The following is a 22,814-nucleotide window of genomic DNA, read 5'->3' as shown; positions in this document are numbered from 1 at the left end:
AATCTTTGACACTACAAACTAGATATACCCATTCAGAATATTTTAACATATATTTTGTATTACTCACATTATGAAATAATATATCCTTATATTGCGCTTTATTTTTAAAATATTAATAGCAAAGTGAGTGCCAGTTATACATACAGTCTATAAGACCATATAAATACTCCTAATACCCAGTTATTTTACATGTGGTTTATTACTCTGCAACCATGTGGTTTAATATTTTGATAGATTTTGTACATATTTTCTATCTTTAAGTTTCAATTCAAGTCAATAAGATTAAATTCAAGTTATTTATTTAGCGGGAAATGAGAACACAAACCACAGTGAGTAAAGTGAAGACTGAGTCTTTATTGATTGAGCAGAGTTCAGTGGTTGAGAAACACGAAAAACATTGGGTCACTGCAAGAACATTGGACTGGTAGTGCTAACAAAAGAATCAATACTGTTTACACAGCATGCTCACAAACAGAAAGTACTTATTGCACAGATAGATTGATTCTACCTTTGGTTTTTGTCCTCTGGTTGTTATCTATTCACCTGTTTTTTCAAGTTAAAAAGCAGTTGGTCGGATAAACATCCGAACAGTTTTCAGGCTGTAATTTGCTGGTTTGTATGTCACCCACACAACTCCATTCTCGGTTCCATGTGGGATGTTTGTTTTGGGGTCATATGTGCCTTTATAATAAATACCGTTTAAATTAGCTGACTGGCAGTTGTTGTACCACCACCCACCCCCATAAATCTCTGCACAATTATGCTCCGATCTATCGTTATCTTTGTCGAAGGTGCTGAATTTCATTCCGTTGTGGGATAAATCAGATGCTTTTGGCATTAATAGAGCATCCCCAGCATCCCCGCTGTATGTGGAGACATGCAGCGGGTACCCCTCCGCCTCTGATCCTACCCGTATAGTGTACTCTGCACTGGCTACAGCACCTTCCCAGTCCTCTAGTTCAACTTTCAGCATAGTCTCACTTTCATTACTTAGCAAGTGGAGGTTATGGTTGCCTAACCAAAACTCGCCTTTGCCCTGAGTGTCCACTGATCCAAACCCATTGCGGTATTCAACCCAGCTGTGGTTGAAGCTGAGTGCACCACTCTCTCGCTGCTGGACTAACAACCACCCTCCCATAATACCCTCCTGCTGGCAGTAAACATCCACTACTGCCTCAGAGTCGGTGCCGCCAGGTTTGATCTTAAACAGGCCATTTGTTTCCCCATTCAGATGGTTCTGGTAGATTTCAACGCAATCTGTAAACAGAGAGGGGCATACCGCAAACCGCGAGTTAGCGTGGACTGGCTAAAATGGACACTTCATCGACAAAAGCTAAACTTGCTGGCAGTCGATTCTTCGTCTCCTGATCTCTATGTTAAACACTCTTTTGTGGCAAATAAGTCTGTGGCTAGCAGGACGGATGTGGGTGGTGATATTTGCAGGATTTTTGGAGAGTTTGGTTAATCGCTAATCAGGAATTTGTTGATTGGTAAACTATCAATGAGAAATATGTTTTTATCAAATGTATTATATGGGAAATCTTAAAATATTTAAACTCCAGAAACAAACAACAAAAAATGCTGTATTCACTTATCATTTTGGTACATAGGGCTAGCTAGCAAGCTATCTGATGCTAATGCATGCTATCTAGCTAATCATTTTCTTCTTGGCTTTGTATATTTTACTCCAGGTCAGTTTCAGTACCTTTTCCTACATAATCCGCCTGGCGTTCGATTCGTGATGTGACCTTCACACTCCTGGCGTGAAAATCAGGAACATCATCTTCTGTATTGTCAGTCAGAAACGCGCCAAGGTCGAGCCCGACATCAGAGTCGAATGGATCGCTAAACCCAGTTTTGGTATTTCCAGAGACGCTGCCCTTAGTGCTGCTGAGATGTACGGTCTTGGTGGAGCCAGTAGAAGAGGATGAAGATGTATGGCTGAGAGAGGGGAACAAGGAGCTTATCCCACCCTTGGTGAAGTCTCCTGTCACCTGGCATCCGGGTCCTCCTTCTATCACCTCCTCTGTCCTTTCCACTGGCCCATCGCTTGTATGAACCACAGTTGTTCGGGTTCTCTTGGTGCAGGTGATGGTTTTGGTGGACACATGACTTGTACTGGGTTGGCCGAGGCTATGCGACCCTCCACCCAAACCAAACGTGTCCGCGTCGCCACGACCACTAATCTCAGTGATTGATCTAGATGATGTGGAAGAGGTGGACGATGAAGATGAGGAGGATGAGGATGTAGACGAAGAGAAGGAAGTACCTGGGACCTTGGAAACAGTTGCTGGGGATGAGCTAGAGCCTTCCTCTTCCAGGACCAAATGGACAGTCCTCACCTAGAAAAAGAAAAGAGAAAAAAACTCTTAAGGAATATTGGTTCAGTGAAAGTACTTTTTTATACAAATATAGAGCAATATTAACAGAATTTGATGAAATGATAGATCCTGCTCAAGAGGGAGAATGGTTTCCAACTTCCGGAAGGTCAGTAACTCAATAGCTGCTTCTTGCTTGAGAAGTCCCTGACATTTTTTTCATGGTGCCATAACAATTCCCAATAAATGTTTGTGTAACATAAAAGCCTAAAGTTTCCAAACATACAGTACAGTTAACCAAATAAGAACCACAAACCAAAAGGAATCAAATTTTAGGGTATTTAAAATTAAATTGAATTGAACTAAATGCTGTCAAACGTTTTAAAAAGACTAAACTGTCAATAACAAATGTCAGTTGATATCAAAATTTGATATGTCTGCTTCCTCTGGGTCTTAGAACTCCACTAGTGGGCAATCCAAGGGGACAAAAAGTGCTCCAAAGTAGCATAAAACAATCAAACACTAGCTCACTGGTGCAAGATGTAAACAATGGGAAGCATTTACTTAAGATTTTCATCAATCACTGCATTACCGCTTAGAGTTAAGATTAACATTTTAGCCACATGGTAAAGATGCATAGTTTTAGAAATGAGGCGCTTAGCTTTCAGGAGAATGTCAACTAAAGGCAATTTTGGCCTTATCTCTCTCCTATTGTATGATTTCCATTTGAAGTACATGAAAACGCCATAATAATAGTTATTTTTGAATATACCTCTAAACCTGAAAAGTTACCAGCAACGTAATGCTTGTTAAGAGATGAAATCTAAATGTGACGGCTCTCTTACATCAGGGAACTTGTCTGCAGTCTGCTGTCCTGCTGCTCCTTCAACGGCCCCGGATTTGAAGTTGCTATCCACAACCATATCCCTTAGCGGCCTGCTCTTCATCACGTACAGCGTCCCCACAGTCTCGACATTCTGGGGTGCCTGGGAGTCTAACTGCTGGACCTGGAAAGACAGACAGAAAGAGAAGTTCACAACCTAATGTTGGGAAAAATTCAATTGTCAGAAGAATGACAAACACAAATCTTACACAAAAATATCTTTTTATTAATTCTGAAAAAATTGAATATAAAAATGGTCACAACTAAATATTTTGACTTTTTAACAAATATAACTTTTTCTGTATCTTTGAATTTATTACCTTTCAAAAAACAGCCAATAAAAACTTTCTTTTTGGTTGTTTTATTTCCAATGTTATCTTAAAATAGTGTATTTCTCACTATTTATTCTCATGTTTTGGCTTGGTGGGATGAGCAGGTGACCAAATCCTGTATGATTAGAGTGGCCGACCCGAGTTTGAGTCCGACCTGCAACCCTTTAAACTTTAAACCACTTTTAACAGATGTAAAGTAATAACTTTATTTTGGTGACAAAAGTAATGGCAAACTGCAAATGGGTGAAAACTGTGAAGACTCATTGACAGTTATAGCAAATTATTTAAGTTCTTCATGTCAAGGGTGGCACAAGTTATTAAGTTTTGGGGGCAATTACAGTTCTGCATAGAGCCATGTAGGTTTGGGTAGCTTTTAAAAATACTTCTTTTTCCATTTAAAAATAGGAAAAAGAAGTTTTTTCCAAGGTTATCTCTAGTGGTCAATAAAATGGGACAGATATGCAAAAACCTAAGAAATTGTGAGAGGTGAAATTACTTGGACTTAAAATGTATTTAAAACAGCAGATTACTCGAGATAGCTGGTGTTTCACTGTATGCAAACCCCACAATTAGTTATTTATTGACTCACTCTGCTGATTGGCAATTTAATGAGCTTGTTTTTAATTTATTCACCCTTAACTGGGTGGATAGATGTGGTCGCTTGAATTCTCACCTGTTTATTCAAGGTGACATAGCTTTCCGTGTCCACTTGGTACTCAGAGTAGCCTCCACAGGATCCTTTGCAGGAACGAAGCTTAATATCAATATCCACCTGAAAGAGGAGATCGAGTTTTTAAAAAAAATGTGAAACCCAAGAGTAAAAAAAAATTGTAAAAGTAACTTGTAAAAAAAGTGGTAGTTTTAAATATATGTGAACAAATTCACTCTGCCATTGTAACATATCTTTACAATAAAAAACAATATTTTACTGCTTCTCACTGTTACACAGGTGCCATAAAAAGATTTTACTTTAGTTAATCGGACCTTTTGATTAATTAATATTCAGAGTTTTGTCAGAAGTTGAGCTACATTCGCAGTACAAATCTCTGAATATATCCATGTGTAGATATTTATTATACTGATTTATGTTGATTTATTGTGTCCTGCCTTCTTTCCCTCACCCCCAACTGGTCACGGCAGATGGATGTCCCTCCCTGAACTTGGTTCTGCTGTTTCTTCCTGTTAAAAGGGAGTTCTTCCTTCCTACTGTCGCCAAGGGCTTGCTTTAAGGGTTCAACGGATTGTTGGAGTTTTCTCTGTATTATTCTAAGGTCTTTACCTTACAGCATAAAGCAACTAGAGGTGACTGTTGTTGTGATTTGGCACTGGCTAAGTGCTTTTTAAAATGTTCTTATTTTCTTTCTTCTAGACTTCTGAAACCTGTGGCTTCACTACTGTTGGTTACAGGCATTTCAATATTTTTGCATAGTCAACTATCCTCAGTACTTTAAATTCTTTCTTCTCTAGTGCATTTGTAAATACTTTTAAGGATGTTCTTGTCATGTTTTTTATGCAAACATGTATTTTTGACTGTGCTGGCTTGGTATACCTCCAGTCTCTGCATCTCTGTGACCTGGTCTTTGACCTGATCCCTCAGGGCTGCCAGGACAGTCATCTGTTTGTCGATTTTAATCTTCATGTCTGTGATCCTCTGACGAAGAGTCTGAGCCAATTCAAGGTAGTTGTTGTCGCCACCTAGTAGAAGAAAACAGGAAACGTTTAGTTTAATAAATGGATGGATTGATTCTTACTTTTGTTTAAATGCATTTTGTCAGCTGTCCGGAGATGGGAGGGTTCTGCTGGATATAAATAATTGAGATAATATTGGGAATAAAACCACATGATGGCTTCCACAAACTGGTGCGCACTCCCATGTCCCATTTCTTTCCGCTAAATATCTTTTAAATATGACTGTGTACACCTTTAAAGCTGCTTGTTAGGGTTGCACTTTTGATCAGTTTATGCAGATATTTATTTAACTGTGAAACAACTTCCAGGTGTCCTATAACCACCTAGAATGGGTTCCTGTAACCATTAAACTCTTGACTGGGAAACAGAAGAAGTGCACAAAGCCACACTAACCAGCGTCAGTGGTTAGCTTTTCTTTCAAGTAGGTGTAGGTCTGTTTCGACACCGTATCAGCGGAGCGATGTTTGGCCTTGTTTTGATCCAGCAGGCTGCGGATTTTCTCGATCTTCTTCAGCATATTGTGATCGTATTTCTCCATCAGACCCTGGATCCTGCAGCCTGATGGACATTTAGGGCCCTAATGGATGACCAAAGAGAAGACATAATTATTCCTTATTTCTGTGTCACATGAAAATCAGAGTCATTTAAATATAGAACAACAGGTTATTCTAATAATTGGCAGTACAACCAGAGGCACAAAAGCTCCAGTCTGGCCCGGATTGTACATTCTGTAGTGTATTTTCACAAGTTTAACCATTTTTCCTACCCATAAAGACCTCCCTCATGGTCATTCACAATATAACATTTATTATAGATTTCTGTCATTTTAAGCATTAATTATTGCAATCGGCTCGTGCTGACAGATTTCCTTCCCTTATTATAGCAGCATCTCTTTACCATATATAAACACTAAGACATAATTTTGAAATCTTATCGATTAAGTACATAGTTAGACTTTTGCACTGACAGAAACTGGAATTTCACCAGTCCAGCTTTCTTGTAAACATTGAATCTTAAAATTGCACACATTAATTGAGGTCAATAAGAACTTTGCCTAGCTTGAGCTCTGAGAGACAACAGAGAATCTGCATACCCATTCAACGTCTGTGCAGAAAGGCCATTCCTTCTCAGTGGCACATTTTTCACTTCTGGTGCCCTGCTCCACTGGACGAGCTCCCCTGGGATCAACCTGGGCCTAGACGAAGACAAGAAAGTCAACATTGTTTTAGTTAGGGCAGAAAACATAGCTATTGTCTCTGGTTGTTCTTGGTGTACAATGGATTTTTGAGGGGTGACTATGCACATATAGTTGCAAGCAAAGAGTCTTTGTGACAGAGCAGCTATTTTAGTCCATTTGGTCTACAACAAGGACTTTTACAATGAAACCCTACTTAAACAAAACCCTGGTTAAAGGCTTGGTGATACATTCTGAACTTCTTTGATAAAACTAACTAAAAATCTTAAAAACAGATGCTGCACATCAGACATGTACATTATAACACGTATAACCAATTTCAATTGAACTGCTCAAATTAGGAGGTGTTTCTTTGGAATAATATTACTGACTAAAAATATTTAAATTGTTTGCTTCTTACCCACAAATAAAGATTTTATTAATAATTTTTATAAAGTAAAATCCACAATTACAATAATTATATAAGCAGAAATACTTTTCAAATTTATTTATTGCAAATTTATTTTGAAATGTACTCAATTTTATACTGTTATTAGTACATAATTATTTTTCTTATCATCCTCCTAGGACCCTGGGGTGGCTGTGGCTCAGGTGGTAGAGCAGATCAACTACTGATTGGAAGGTTGGTGGTTTGATTCCTGGCTGCCCCAGTCTGCATGCCAAATATCCTTGGGCAAGATACTAACCCCAAGTTGCCCTCCGATGCATTCATCGGAGTGTGAATGTGTGTGAATGCTTATTAGTTGCACTTGAGTTTAGAAGCGCTTGTATGAATGGGTGAATGAGGCATGTTGTATACAGCGCTTTGAGTACTCTGGGAGAGTAGAAAAGCGCCATATAAGAATCAGTCCATTTACCTGACGTCCACATATGTGGACATCACATTTTGGGTTATTTAGACCAAAATACTCAATTTTGCTCTACATGGGCCTGATATTCACTTACGAGGACATTAAACTGCTACTGTTCTGTCGAAATATTAAATGAATATCCTCATATGTGGCTATCATTTTTTTAAGAGAAAAAAATCAGGTAAAAAAATAATAATCAGGTAATTCTTTGTTTTTACATTCATCTGGCCCCAATATGCTCAAATATCAAAGAGAAATTAAAAATGCATGCCGTGGAAAAGTTTGGGTCTTAGGAGGTTAAATGTTGCATACGAAAATTTTAGGTCAGTGGTAGTTAATCAGTCTGCAGTATTTAAATAACTGGCTTTAAATAATATATATAAAAACTGTAAGTATAAATGAAGCTCTGTTTTGTTAGGTCTGCTAAGTTACACATCCTTTATTTGAATTCTTAAAACAGCTAAAGATAGTGACTGTTTCTTTGATTGATCAGTATTCAGCATTCTGCTCAAGCCGACGTCCACAACTGCTAAATCTTTTGTTACTATATTCATATAAATCAATAATAATAATAATAATAATTACCAGAAATATATCTAATAAACTTAGGTAGTAAAATAAAAGAGTAAATAATGGATAAGACAGTGTGCTCGACATCTTTATAAATAGAACAGCCAAATTCTATGTTCATGTATTCATATCAGTAAATAATAAACATATGTGTGATCAGTAAATACATAATTATTCTTGTTATTTATTAAACAACACATAGTATACAGTAAAATGACAAAGAAAAAAATTTCAGGGCCGCATCTTTGTAAAATTATTTAAAAACATCAGAGAAACTCACCAGTGTTGAGGACACACATATCAGACACAAAAGGAAACAGAGTCGCTCCATCGTTCCTGTTTCTGTGCGAAGAGTTGTTCCTGAATGATTTTCTAACGCTGCTCTCTGATCATTTGAAGCCTTCAGGTTCAGTTTCACAAACCGGTGAGTCATCAGCAAACACTGGTCAGGTCAGATCAGAGTTGAGCAACAGCTTCTAATCGATGTGTTTGTTGTACTGTGTGTATCTTTACTCAAAAATAATGCATTCAAACACACACACACACACACACACACACACACACACACTAAAGTCAAACATGCTGCCTACTCAGTTCAGTTGCAGCAGGATTTCCTGTCAGTTCCTGTACATTTTACACCAACCAAATAGTGACAAACACCAACGACACTAACATTGACTCAACTGAACTCAATCAGAAAAGGGCAACAAAAACATTCGAGGATTTTAAAATGATAGAATAGAGTTTCTATTTACTCCCATTTTACAGCATTACCGCGGATTTTGTTAAAATATAAATGAATCTCTCCATATTAATATTACATGCGTCAGAAAAATGTCATTTATTTACCACCTTTCAATACAAAGATCACAAAGTGCTTCACAAAAAAATACCAGAGAATAAAAAAGTTAACGACACACAGGTAAAAAAAAATGCAATGATAAAATGTATAACATTTTTAAATAACAATAATGATTTAGCTTCTCAAGTTAAGGTGTATGTTAACACCAAATATAAAAGAGAAATACAGGCCAGAAGGTAAAATATTGTTGTAGAAGTTAATGAATAAAGGAGCGCATAAAAAGTACCACACAGCAGGCCACGATATTAAAAAACACACCAACAGAGTGGACAGAACCAGTTAAATGACTAGAACTAGGGGATGAGAGCTAGCAACTACCAACTAGGCTGCTGTGGGGTGTGCACAGCAAAATGTATCATTTATTTCAAAGGCTTTATTTGACTGATTGTTAAGCAGGACACTAACTTATTGATCCAGTACAAAAGTAATAGTAAAAATGAGAAACTGCAGTTTCATAGTGCCAATACAGTATTTTGGGAGATACACTAAGCCAACTACTTACAGTTTTATAAACACGTGAACGCTTTCGATATTATTTCTCTTAACAGGAAAGGAAATAAACCGAATCACAATTATCTTCCCATTAAAATTGTCCTTCTAAAATTCTCATTAGTCTTTTGCTATAACCGTTTCTGTGAACAGATGTACATAAATATGTAAATATGTAAATATGAGGAGAATCACACACTGTTAAATACACACCAGGAACATGGTTATTTATCAAATCAAAAACAAAGTGATGCAGTAATGTTGTGGGTATGGAGCTGGATTCCCTTAAGGTGGTGTCGGAGAGGCGGATGTTGTCCAAGATAAAGACAATGTTGGGTAACACCTCCCACCCACTCATGACATGCTGGCTTGTCACAGGAGCACGTTCAGTGGGAGACTGAGATTACCAAAAAGCACCACTGAATCACACAGGAAATCATTCCTGCCTGTGGCCATCTCCCTGTACAACTCCTCCATCAAACACACTGTAAACACTGCAATAGCTACGCACGTTTTACACACGCTCTTTTCTACTCTGTAATGTTGCTGTCAATATTCTTAATATTTATTTATAACTACATCTGTCAACCCAGGATATTTATTATTTGGTGATTTGTATATATTGTGCTATTCCTTATATCTTAACATATTGTATTGTTAAATAGTCTGCTTTTGTTAATGTTACTGTACTGGAGCAACTATAACCCACATAATTTCCCTGGGGATTAATGAAGTATTCTGATTCTGATAAATGTATAGACAGACTAAATTACTATAGGAAATATCTTTTCTTTCTTGTTTACCAGTGAGGAGAATAATGAAGCAACACCGCCATCTACTGGAACAAACAAAGAATCACTCTTGAGTTTAAGGCTGCTTAAAGAGCAGCACAGACCAAACAAAATGGCACGACTGATTAATAGTAACATATGAAGTGTATTGATATCAGCAGCAGCAATAAGTCTCAGCCAATCTTTCTGATCTGGGTCTGTAGAAGATTAAAGCTTATACTTAGACAAAGAAGCAAACAATATGCATGCTTTTATTTTCAGGAAAAGTAAAAGTGGATTGACAAATTAGTGATAGGAAACAATTTAGGATTGAATGTCTCACAAAGACACATAAAACTATTTAAATCAGTGCAGACAAAGATACAGATTTTAACCATATAAAGAACCCTATTAGCAGAATGTAAGTTCTTCACTAAGTGCAGAAGTACATTATCATCTTCATCTCAACTTTTTACCACACAGACAAGAAATTGTTTTACACACTGTGTTGCTTCACTTCTCATTTACTATCAGTTAAATACCATCGACTTCTTTTGTAAAACCATAAGTAAATCCTGCAAAAACATCAAACACTGGAGAGCCAGAGCCAGAGTGATACATCGAAGTGTGTTAGGTCGCTACTTTTCCTGCTTTATTTCCACCCTCTAATATGTTTTCAATGCTTTGCTTTGTGGCATAATTACAGATCAAGTGGATGATTATTGGATTTAATGACTTAATTTAATGACTCAAATAATCATCAGCAGCCTGCCCTCTCTTCTCTGTCTCAATGATACATGTAGGATCCATTTGTTTCACTTCCCCTGCTGGGTGTCCAATGATGCAGGCTTTACCATTGGGAGGCAGTGGAGCCCCAGTGGTACCTTGTTCTTTGCTCTTGTTTTGCCTTTGAGCTTTCAGGGTTACCTGGATGATTGAGCATGCATCAAGATGTTTCAGGGTTGAGCTCCAGAACTGCATAATCTAGCTCAGCGTCAAAGTCTATGAATGTATTCTCTGCTGTAAAGCAGTAGAAATTTGTTTCTGGCTCAGTCTTAGTCAAATATAGCAAACACTTCTGGATCCTGCTGGAGCGCCTTTCCTTTAAAGGAGCTGCAGATAAATTTGCCTTCATTACTGCAACTGATAATTTCACTGCTATCATGTGCACTGGGTGAAGAGTTTGTGTGACTAGAACTCGTCCCATCAGAACATTGAACAAAGACCAACACAAACTACTCTCAGATTAAAAATGTGATTAAATTTAGCGATAGTTAACGGTATAGAGTAAGCACTTACCTTAACTTTGATGTTTTTCTCAGCCATGTTCAGCGATTCAGATTTATTATGAAAAGAAATACTCATGTTTCCAAAGTCATATTTTCATCTTTCTCTCATATAGTTGCTTTCAGTGTGATGAAATGGGACACTTTGGGGAGCTAGTGGTGTCTCTGAAACCACCTCAAGAAGAAAAGAACCAACTCCTCAGTTATATTAGCTATTTTATCTGCTTTGCTTCCTTCATGAACTTTTACAACTACAGCCAGAATCACCAATTAACCTAACATGGAAGTTCATTGATACTAAAATTAATAATTACACACCAACCTAGAAGATGGTCAAAATGCAGTGTATTTGAATGTCAGGAGTTTAACAACCATCTGCATGTCCTTGTACTAAGATAAGTGCTAAGCTATTACTGAGGTCATAGGTGTTGTTGTTTTTGTACCAGACATTAAAAACCTAAAGCTTCACACTGAACAGCTCAGTCATGTCTTACACACAAAAACAATTCAGGACCAAGTTCAAGACATAGTAAGAAATGACCAAATACGTGTTGACGCATTATGAGTTACCACTTTGGCTTAAAAATTCACAACATTGGCAGTGCAGATTAAAGGTTTACACTTTTACAAGATTCTTGGATTGTAAACTCATGTATAATGGTCTGCTCTGACTTGCAGAGTAGTATGTGGGGAGGGTGTGAATCCCTGGAGAGAGACTGCCAAAAATATCCAAATAGATGAGCGGGAATGGGTTAATAAGTCGAACCCATTGAGGCACAAATATGTTGACCACAGCGAAGAGCGAGAATTCAAGAGGGTAAAAAAAAAAAGTCCCTGAATTTTATTTAGTTCCATTATCACTGTCACTTCATTAAAAAATTGAAATTACATAAAGGCTCACAATCTGAAGGTAAACAGATAAAACACCCAGCACAAGTTTGAATGCTGGTAACTAGGGCTGCCACGATTTGTCGACTAGTCACGATTACGTCGACTATCAAAATCGTCGACGACTGATTTAATAGTCGACGTGTCGTTTGAAGCTTTGTAAGATCGCAAAAGACGCAGGAATAATAGCAGGATTTAAGAGTGTAATAACGGACTGAAACAGAAGATGGCAGCACTGCATGTACAAGGATGCCAGCTGCCGTTAAACCCCGAAGAAGAAGAAGCAGCTGTGTCCCAGAATTCATAGCGCAGCCCAGCGCAGTTGTCAACAATGGCGGTAGCTAGTTAGTTTTAATATTACTCTTATTATTCTTTCTGGGTCACAAAATAAACGTTTAACATATTTTCAGGCGAGAATGTAGCTGTGTAAACCTCAAATATCGGCTCAGTTTATTATTATTACATTATTATTGTACTTTATTGAGCCCCGTGGGGAAATTGCTCTCTGCATTTAACCCATTCACTCAGTGAAGCAGTGGGCAGCCATTGGGCGCCCGGGGAGCAGTGTGTAGGGACGGTACCTTGCTCAGGGGTACCTCAGGGTAGCTGTTACACATATTTTCAAAAGCGCTCCGACGTTTTCGGAGACGTCTGTTACCCACTAGCTCGATAGCTAGCCGGGGGCTAGGTCACTAGCGCCGTGAGAACACCGGACTCCCGGCAAATTGTTTTCAAACCCACCGCCGTCTTTCGCGACTCAGGTTAAATATATATGAGTCACTTAGATAAATTAAAAATGTTGTTGTTTGGCTTTTTTTTTTTTTTTTAGTATTTTATTTGTTCCTGAGTAAATCGGTTTGGCTGAGATTAAAGTTATAGTTTTTACACAGCTGAATAAACGTCAAGCAGACAGCTGATTATCAGAAGTGTGAGATGCTGGAGAATATACTCCGGTGTCCTGTTATATTTTAGATAGCAAGGAGTTTATTAAACTTTACCAAAACAATCTGCAAATTTCATTAAAATTGAATAAACTATCATCTTGTCTTTATTTTTAGTTAGCACCTTAAAAGCTTAAAGCTGTAAGCTAATGATAGTTATATAAGAGCAGATGCTGCTGGTGCAATAAGCTGTAGTTTTACGTCCAGTGGATGATGATCTGATTAGTCGACTAATCGCATAAATAATCGGTGACTAGTCGACTATCAAAATAATCGTTTGTGGCAGCCCTACTGGTAACAGTGTTGGCCACTTGCGTAGGTTGACACGTATCACGTTAAAAACATGCACATTGCAAGAAATCCAGTGGCAGCACAGTTTGGGTTACAGCAGATATCACACTGGAGTAAAGGTAGGAAAGCATTGTCTCTGCAACTAGGAGAAGAATAAATTTATAAAGATAGGTGACCAATAGTTGCATTGAATTACATCGCAAGGCCAACCATCTACAAGTAGTTGTGGCAACTCTCAGACAGATTGCAATCTGCAGTTATTTGGAAACCTCTGCCAATCAATCGGAGTCAGTCTGTGTCAATGAGCGCAATGAGTTTCCTTAATTAGAGATACATGACTTAAAACAGGGCAAAAAGTTGATGCCCATTTTGACCAACAGCAGTTTTTTCTTTTTAATTTTCTCTATTATCTATATTATTAATTACTCTGACAACTACAGTGAGGTAGACGTACTGAGAGTCTAGTGTGGTGAAAGTATGATTGTAACTCACTACTTGATGATCAATATCCAATCTGTATTTTACCAATGAAAACTATGACATCCAGACACAAGATAGTTTCTTAGTTCTTTGGTTTTAATATTGACTTTTATTCCCGAAATAGTTTCTTTTTTTGGCATTTCATTTTTTTCATCCTTTTCATTTTGGGACAAATCCCCAATTTAATATATTAATCTGTAAAAAAAATAAAATAAAAGAATACAAAACTGTCCCAAACTATAATTCTAAAAGCATTTTATCATTTAAAGACCAAGGCAGCGAGTTTCTCTCTAACATTCTTCCGTCTCATTTTACATGAAGAACAACTAAAAGAGCTACAGTTAAAGCTTAAAATGGGGTGAAGCTGAGTCAACGTAATCTCATCTCAGCAGTCATCCCTGTTTGTCCTCCTAATCTGCGGCTGCTTCCACTAAAACATCAGATTCAGTCTCTACTTTTTCTTGTTGTGAGTTAATCTGTGATTTGTGAGGTGCTGCAGGAGTCTGAAGCGCTTCTTGCAGAGTTCACACTCAAACGGCCTTTCATCGGTGTGGGTGCGCATGTGCTTTGTGAGATTCCCACTGTGGTTGAACTGCTTCCCACACTCCTTGCACGCGAAGGGTTTTTCCCCTGAGTGGATCATCTGGTGTTTCTTCATATTCATGATCTGGGAAAAGCACTTTCCACACTGAGAGCAGCGATGTGGTTTTTCTGCTGACTCAGCACACCCGTGATTGGCTAACTCCTCCTGATCTCTAAATTCCCGCCCGCACAGGGAACACCGTGGTGGTTTCTCCTCATGAGCGGACAGGTGTGTTTTCAACGTGGACGGGTGACAATAACCTTTCCCACATTTTTCACACTTGTATGGTTTCTCCCCTGTGTGGCCACGCTCATGGAATATCAGGTGCTGCTGCAGCCGGAAACTTTTGTCGCAGTGTGAGCAGTGAAAGCGCTTCTCCCCGGTGTGTATCATTTGGTGCTTCTTCAAGTTGCTCCTGATACTGAAGGCCTTGGGGCAGAGTCTGCACTTGAAGGGCTGCTCTCCAGTGTGGGTGTGGATGTGTGATGCCAGCGATTCCTGCAGTCTAAACTTCTTTGCGCAAAGCTGACATTGGTAGGGTTTCTCCCCTGTGTGGATTCGCTCGTGCTTCCTCAGTTTGAAAAGCTGTTTGAAGCTTTTGCCACAGTGGCTGCAGTTGTGAGGTCTCTCCTCAGAGTGGCTCAACATGTGTATTCTGAGGTCCCCGCGCCTGGCACAGGTCTTGCCGCACTGGTCGCATTTATATGGTTTCTCCCCTGTGTGGATCAGCATGTGCTCCTTCAGAGTTCCTTCCCTGCCAAACTGCTTCCCACAGACCTCACAGTGGTAAGATTTCTCCCCAGTGTGAGTGAGGAGATGCTGCCGCAGTGTGTACAGCATGTAGAAGCTCTTATTACATTGTGTGCAGGTGTGAGGCCTCTCTCGTTGAACCTCATTACTGTCTTTGCCCTCGTGACTTTCACCGTTCTCTTTGTGACAGAGCTCATGCAGCTTCAGCCCGCGTTTAGTGTCAAATGTTAGAATGCACCTGCTGCATGAGAACGTCTCCTGCTCCAGCTGGTCTGAATCTTCTGTGGGTTTTGTTCTGCTGCAGTTGTGCCGCTGGTGTCGGAGGACGTTGCTCTTCCTTGCGAAGGACTTCCCACAGTGCTCACAGCGGTGGTGTCGGGGTTCAGACGCAGCATCCTGTTGGTTCTCTGTTTGGTTTTCATTGGTTGAAGACACGCAAGAAGGAGCTGCAAGGAAGAGGAAAGAAGAAAGTGATGATTACAAGTCACAATGCTCAAAATTATTCCATTAGCGTGTTGAAAATGATGTTTAGAAGAGAAGCTTGAAGGACGTAAAAAAATTGATGTTTTAATTACAATCAATCTGCTTTTATAACAAGACTAATGTCTGACCTTTTGACCTATGGCCTTGAAGCATTACATACTAAAATAGCATGTTTACCCATAAGATGAAATCTTTGGGTTCTATAAGCTGTAAAAACTTGAAATTTGAAGGTATTTTCATGCTGTTTGCAATTTGCGAACCTTTATGCCATCTTTGTGACATCGTAAGGCATTGTGTTGAAAAAGTGCTTTGTACAGTGCTCTCCATGCCCTTTTATAATACATATATATACTTAATATGGTTTCTTTAAATCTTTTTTCAAGGTCAACTTTGATGTTGAGGGTGCTAAGTTTGTGGATGATCCAGAAAAAATTGTGGGTAAGCAAAGCTTTTACTGATTTTTACATTTGCTGTGACCTTGACATGATTTTCACCAAAATTGAATCAGCTCGAGCTATTGTTGGACCTGAGAACTCCTAGCAGATGCAACAGGGTCTTGCACTAAGTTTATAATACTCAAGCTAATACCAATACTACTCGTACTACTACAACTAATCATAATGATACTAATAACAATAACAACAACAAGTACGGCTGGGCAATATGAGAAAAATCTAATGTTCAAATACCCCCCCCAAAACAAAACAAAACAAAACAAAACAAAAAAAACCCACTTTGGTGTAGTACAACATTCAAATCGACCATTCGGTGTTTTACTTCTACTTCAAATACAAAAAAATGACACTACTGTGGTAGTACATCTCTTTCTGTGTTCAACACCAGACATTTAACAAACAAAAGATCAGAACAAACAAAAGTACATCAAGCAATAATTCATGTGACAAAATAAACTAACTGAAATGAAAAAGGTGCTCTTTTGTGCTTATGATATATGAAAATTTTAAAACAAAAAATGGGATTATCTCAAATTACAGAAAGAAAAGTCTAGATAGTGACTATAAAAATGACTGACCAAGAACAGTCACAGGTATCACAGCTGGTTTAACATTTTCTTTGCTGTGTGAGGAGATGTTGACATGTGTCAATGGCTTAATATTGCCATAGCAATTTATACTCGATGGTCACGATAAAGCCATTTTAACCACCATACATGGAAAAACTTGCGATACCTGAAGTATATTCGATATATCGCCCACCCCTAATAATAAGGCCTTTTTCTAGAAGCTAAACATGCTCTGAAATTCATCAGGAGAATTGCAACTGGTGAAGATTTACTTTCACATCAGTTGAATGTGAACAGTTGGGCTTACTACAAATAAACCCAACTGATGTTTTTTTTTTTACATGCATATGTGAGATTGGTACACACATGTAACATCACAGGATGCACAAAAAACCCTACAAAAACCAAACCTTTTGTAGCCATGCTGTAAAGCTAACAATTTAGGAGGGTAGTGTGGAAATAATATCATTTAGAAATAATGACATTTCTAGGTTTTACGTTAAAGGTTTGATCTGATCAGCGTCATATTTACTCAGTCTAATGCAAAGACCTCACTGATGATAAATTGGAAAACTTTTGAGTTTTTATTGAAGAGCGTGTCTCTTGCTCCATGGGGAAATTTGTAACTCACACATATGTCGTCCAGTACGGCCCAAACTTCTCATGTTTGATGAAGACCTGAACATCTACTCAGCAGTATCTAATAGTCACAGTGCCACCAAGAGGCAACAGAGCAGTAGTGCAAAGCTAAAATATTGGCAGCAAAGCCTTAAAAAAAACTTTCTGGTGAAAATTTTAAGTTTTAATCAAATAATTAAAAAATTACTAAAACACTAGTTATTAAACATTCACCTCCAGACTCGGGCTCGGGGGTTTCTGCATCTTCAGCTTCCTCTGCTTCAGTGTCCTGCTGTGCCGTCTCTGCTCTGTCTGATAAAGCATCTTCTTCCTGACTTTGCTGTGACATTGCATCCATGTCCTCCTCTGAACTGGCGCCCAGTGCAGCTGTTTCGAGGGACTCTGATAGTTCGGAACACTGTATGAGCCACGCCATCCCTTTGGTGCCGCTGCCGTTCTCCTGAAACACTAACATTTTGCCATCAGTCCGAGCAAGCTCTTCAGGTTTGTTTTCCACCAAGATGTTGTTTTTATTTTCTTCTTCTTCTTTATACAAATGAATCTCTGCTCCGACTCCGCTGTCCTGCCAGACTGGGTGCAGCTCCAGCTTTGAGCCCTCGTACTCTCTCCCCAACTGCTCGTCCTCCTCTTTCAAGTTGAGCTGCAAGCTGCTGTGATTATCGTCACTGTTCAGCACTGGAGTTTTCATGCAGTCCACCAAAGAGACAGACAGCTCCCTCAGAGTGAGGACTGGAAGGTCACCAGACGGGGCTGAAAGGACGTTAAGAAGAGGAAGACACAGAAAACTGATGGATTATTTGCTGACCTCTTCAGGGTTTACTGTTTGAACTTTACTTTAAAAGGAGGCTGAAATAATTTGTTCACATACAGATATGAGCAGTGAGCAAAAACCTTAAACTGTTTTAAAATTCAGCCAATCGCCTGTTCACAGGGCTTTAAAATAGACTCCAGAATGGTGGCCAAGTTTTAAAACTTTTTATAAAACAGATAAAAATCTATGCATTACTTCACATTTTCCCAAAGTCTCTTCAGACTCTATTTCTCAGAAACAGCAGTTTGACAACAGGGCAACATTTGTTACATATGTAACCAGAGAAGACCTCTAAAGAATCATCAGCTATGCATGAAGCTTCAGGCTCATGTGAGTTCAGTCTCTCTCTCCGAGTGGTCATTGTATATGTAAATCTAGACAAAAAAAAGTTTAATTCATGTGAATGCGGATTTTAGCAGATGACTATGTTGCCATAAAAGAAAGAAAAGGCTGGTTTACATTAGTCTTTGTGGGCAGTGTCACAGTTTTATGCCCAAGAAGTAATCTGCCCAAACAGTAAAATCCTGGTTTGCCTGTAACTGTGGAACATCACTATAGGAAATTAAGAACATCGGAGCAGGTCCTCAGGCATGCTGGTACTGATTTGTGGAACTTGACAGCATGATAAAAATCATACTAGTGATAAAAGCAGTCAGCCCAGACACAAGAAAGGCTGCGTTAGAGCTACCAGCCGAGTGGAGGCCAGTAGCTGTACAGTTTGTTTTTGGCATTACTAGTGAGTAGTTTGCTTTGTTGAACCATCTCATTGTTATTTTAGCATATTTCTGTTGGTTACTGACTTTCAGTTTAGCCATTTTTTGTTTTTTTGACTATAGCAATAAAAGCATATTATTTATAAAAACTACTGTGTTTGACTTGTTTCTTTTCCCAGCTCTAATTGTTGTTGACTCCCTCATTCCCTTGCCCTTGTTTGTATACTTGATGAGGGTATCTAAGCCTGTGACCAGCACTGTAAGATGTAGGAAGGATCCTGATCTTGTGTTTCTGAATGCTGCTCACCTTCAAGCTCTGCCCTCGGGACCCCCAGAGTCTTCATACAGTCCACCAGGCAGACAGTGAGCTGCTTGCGGCCCAGCATGGACAGACTGCTGACCGACTCCATGATCGCCCGTCAAGAGACCTGAAAGACAGTCAGGTTCAGCATGTTTTGAGCTTTTCTTGCATATAAATATTTTTTGGTGCAGGCCAAAGTTAATTTTGTCAGTGCCAAAAGAAAACCCACTAAAACCCAAATAAAAATATTTTAACTAGTAATTAATTATGTGGGGATTTGTTTACGCAAGTTTAAGTATGTGTCTGTTTATCAAATAGCCCAATAAAATTACCATTTAAGTGGAAATCTCTAACACAGATGCTTTGCCTTTATTGAATGGGACTAATTGTGCTTATGTGTGCAGTCAACCACCAAAAGCCCAAGACAGCAGTACCTTAAACAACCACTTGTTACATTTAAGCCTCTTTGCCACCGGTAGCTACTTGACCCCGGTTCCAAGTGAGCTGAGTTGAGCCAAAAATGTGATGTAACCAGGCTCCATGCCACTGATTGGATGAGTCATAAGAGTGACGCCTCCGGAAGAATCACACTCCTCATTTTTGAAACACAGAAACGAGGGAAATGGCTGCACACAAACCAACACTGTGGTCCAATGATGAGGTGCAGAGGTTTACCATCAGCTTAGCAGCAGGTATACCATCGCCTCGATGTCCTCAACATAACAATGTGTTGTGTTGCTTTGCATTGGTGTCCTATACAAATGACATCACAGGACTTTTGGGACGAATGCTATAACGAATCCTCCCACAGTGAGGTTTAACACCCAGTGTTAAAGGTAAACAACCGAAACCAAGCAGACTTCCTGCTGAAGCATAATTCAGGCTTAAGGCCATGTCATCCATTGTATTCAACATGGCAGCTTCCACAAACCACCAGCCACTGATATGCATTTCAAGTTTATGAGAATGCATCAGCAAGATTAATTAATGCATGTTTATGACTACAAAACTTTTTTTTCCCTATAAAACCAAAAAATAATCATTGACAGCTCCTTTACAATGTCAGTACAACAGGCACAAAAACCTGCAAATATTTAACATCTTCGTCAATAAGAAACGTAAAACATTAACAATCCATCAATAAATATTAATAATAATGACGGTGTTTCGGTGTCACAGTTTACACTGTTTTTATCTGTTTTAGCTTGAGGCACTGCTCTGCTTTAAGCTTCCCGAGTATCTTGGTATGGTTTACTTTACAATAGCCCCAGCTTTAGTTTCCAATTCAGTGCTTAACGTGGCTTTGCGAACTAATTTTCTCCCCTTTAGTTAGCAATTTGAGGCTAACTGTAGCCCAGCTCCTGTTTTACAGCACAGACTTAAACTTCATGTCTGATATCCTGCTCTCCTTACACCGAGCACAAGAGGAAATCCCCGAGCACACAGGGTGAACTCACCAGAAGGAGTTTAGTCCGCTTTCTCCCCCGGCCTAACTCCCGAGCTAAACCGCTCGTGCAGCCCGATTTCCGCTTCGTGTAAACATGAATAAACTTCCACCATCAATTTCTACTTCTGACATGCAGAGCTGCACTCTCCTCTGTTTATAATCTCATCAGGAAAAGAAACTGTGAAGAAGGACGCACAGAAACAACATGAGAAAGAAGTCCGAAACGTGTGTTTGGTGTGTTTTTCCAGCTTTACGCGAAGAAGGGGATGTGCGACCAATGAGCTTTGGGGAAGGGAGGAGAAGGCGGGCTCTTGTGTAGAACTGTAGCCAATCACAGCATGGATGGAGTTCAAACAGAAGGGTCGCGGCTCAGGACAAAATTGATATGAACGCCTTTCTTTACACTGGTCCGTGACAGTGATTGGTCTGATAGTTCAGATTATTTCAGGCGCTGTTCCTCTTATCAGATTTAATTTTAAAATTTCACATAATTTTCATCAGTGTTTCAGTCTAATTACCACAATAAATTCTTTTAATTAGTTTATTTGGGCTTTGTTTTCTTATTTCATATTTGTCACATTTCTTGTCTCAAGTGTTCTATTAAACAAAGATAATCCAAGTAAGTACAAAATGCAGATTTTAAAGGATTTAATTTATTAATGGGGAAAAGAATATCAAAACCTGATCCTATATGAAAAATTAGCTGAGTCCCCAAAACGTAATAACTGGTTTTGCCACACTTGGCAGCAAGAACTGCAATCAACTGTTTGTGATAACAAGCAAAGTGTCTTTTGCCTCACTGTGAAAAACCCGCCCACTTGAGATGCCAAACCATCTCCATTCATCCATATATTATCTTCTGCGAGAGGCACGGTTCACCCTGGACAGGTCGTCAGTCTGTTGCAGGGCTAACACAGAGAGACAGACAACCATCCACAGTGGCGGTTCTAGCCTGTTTGCCCCCCCCCCCCCCCCCCCGGGCGACACTCCCTCTGACCCCCCCCCCCCCACACACACACACACACATACACACACATAAAACATATTAAGGATTGTACATTAACATAAAAGTGTTGTCGAAATTCACCAGAGAGACACACACACACATATGAAGAGAGAGAGAGTATGCATTGTATGCAAACGGATACCAAACAGCTATCATAATTCATCATACATTGAGAACAGGACAAATCAACAACTGACAATGACTAATTAATATTAAAATCTGTAACATAATGTATTGTTTGGCGTTTAGTCTGTTACTGTTACTGTTTTTACCATTTCTTCTTGGAGCAACTGTAACCCACATTATTTCCTTAGGGATTAATAACGTATTCTGATTCTGATTCTGATCATTTCAGGATGACCTGCCATTATCCAATGACACATCTGCTTACCTGTATCTTTTGCTCGTTTCTCCTCCTCTTCTTTTCTATTTTTTCTAAACTGAGCACCTGATGGCTTTGAACTTTTCTTGTCCATCTTCCATTGGTTTTAATTTTGGACCAGGGGCGGAGCGTGGGGGTGGCTTACTGGGCTTAAGCCCGGGTTGTTTTGTCAGAAGCCCGGGGTCTTTTGGAGTGTAATTTTTTCATAGTTAGATGCCTGGCTGACAACTGTATAAAACAAAAAGTACACACAATATTCGAAGCACATAGTGCACACTGTGGGAATTTACGACTGTGCGTGAATCCCCCCTGATATTGGTATGATCCGAGCTCAGGCACTAAGCGACTGAGCGAGAGGGCGGGGCAGCTGCTGCCAGCAGTGAGTGCGCTGTTGGAGAGACGGAGCCAGCCATACTAAGGAGAGCTTAAGTTTGACCAGGTACCAAAGAAAATCATTCATACCGTACAAATAATGTAAATATGACGGTGCATCACGAAAGATTGATATCAAACTGATTGCTTGACCCATATTACGTTACTTGCTCTTCAAGTGAATCAACAAATGGCGAAATGAAAAGCCGAACAACAACAATGCTGTTTCTTTAGAGAGTCTTAGCTTACGTGTGTTTATTTCATATTTTCAGTTCTTACCCTCCCCGACTAAATCGGTTTCAGTTATGTACTGAAATATAAGAATGGACATTAGAGGGCTCTTTCAAAGAAAAAACTCAGGTAAATGTTATTTTATATATTATGCTTTGTATGTTGTTCAGTATATTTCTATGCAAAACAAGAGGGATTTCAGTACACAGCAGGATATTCACATTTGT

The 22,814-nt window shown here is 39.1% G+C and overlaps 2 protein-coding genes across 2 annotated transcripts; both read right to left on the bottom strand.

Moving 5' to 3' along the window:
- Positions 1 to 334: 334 nt before the first annotated feature.
- Positions 335 to 8,286, bottom strand: fga (fibrinogen alpha chain). Its single transcript, XM_085390999.1, has 8 exons — positions 8,119 to 8,286; positions 6,316 to 6,417; positions 5,616 to 5,799; positions 5,083 to 5,228; positions 4,207 to 4,305; positions 3,164 to 3,325; positions 1,706 to 2,342; positions 335 to 1,257 (listed from the first exon to the last, which is right to left on the bottom strand). The coding sequence occupies exons 1-8, from the start codon at positions 8,269 to 8,271 to the stop codon at positions 557 to 559; spliced, it is 2,184 nt and encodes a 727-aa protein (XP_085247125.1). The 5' UTR covers positions 8,272 to 8,286; the 3' UTR covers positions 335 to 556.
- A 5,643-nt stretch (positions 8,287 to 13,929) lies between these two features.
- On the bottom strand, positions 13,930 to 20,846 carry LOC146673649 (uncharacterized). Its single transcript, XM_085390987.1, has 4 exons — positions 20,607 to 20,846; positions 19,156 to 19,276; positions 17,538 to 18,074; positions 13,930 to 15,624 (listed from the first exon to the last, which is right to left on the bottom strand). Exons 2-4 carry the CDS (start codon positions 19,256 to 19,258, stop codon positions 14,297 to 14,299), a joined length of 1,968 nt encoding a protein of 655 aa, XP_085247113.1. The 5' UTR covers positions 19,259 to 19,276; positions 20,607 to 20,846; the 3' UTR covers positions 13,930 to 14,296.
- Between the last annotated feature and the right edge of the window lie 1,968 nt (positions 20,847 to 22,814).

Source organism: Rhamphochromis longiceps, linkage group LG3 (assembly GCF_057381845.1).
Source record: "Rhamphochromis longiceps isolate RC_006_pf linkage group LG3, R_longiceps_female_GT1.1, whole genome shotgun sequence".
Classification (NCBI taxonomy): domain Eukaryota; kingdom Metazoa; phylum Chordata; class Actinopteri; order Cichliformes; family Cichlidae; genus Rhamphochromis; species Rhamphochromis longiceps.
The sequence above is the reverse complement of the archived record's forward strand: the minus strand, read 5'-3'. Positions and strand labels throughout refer to the sequence as shown.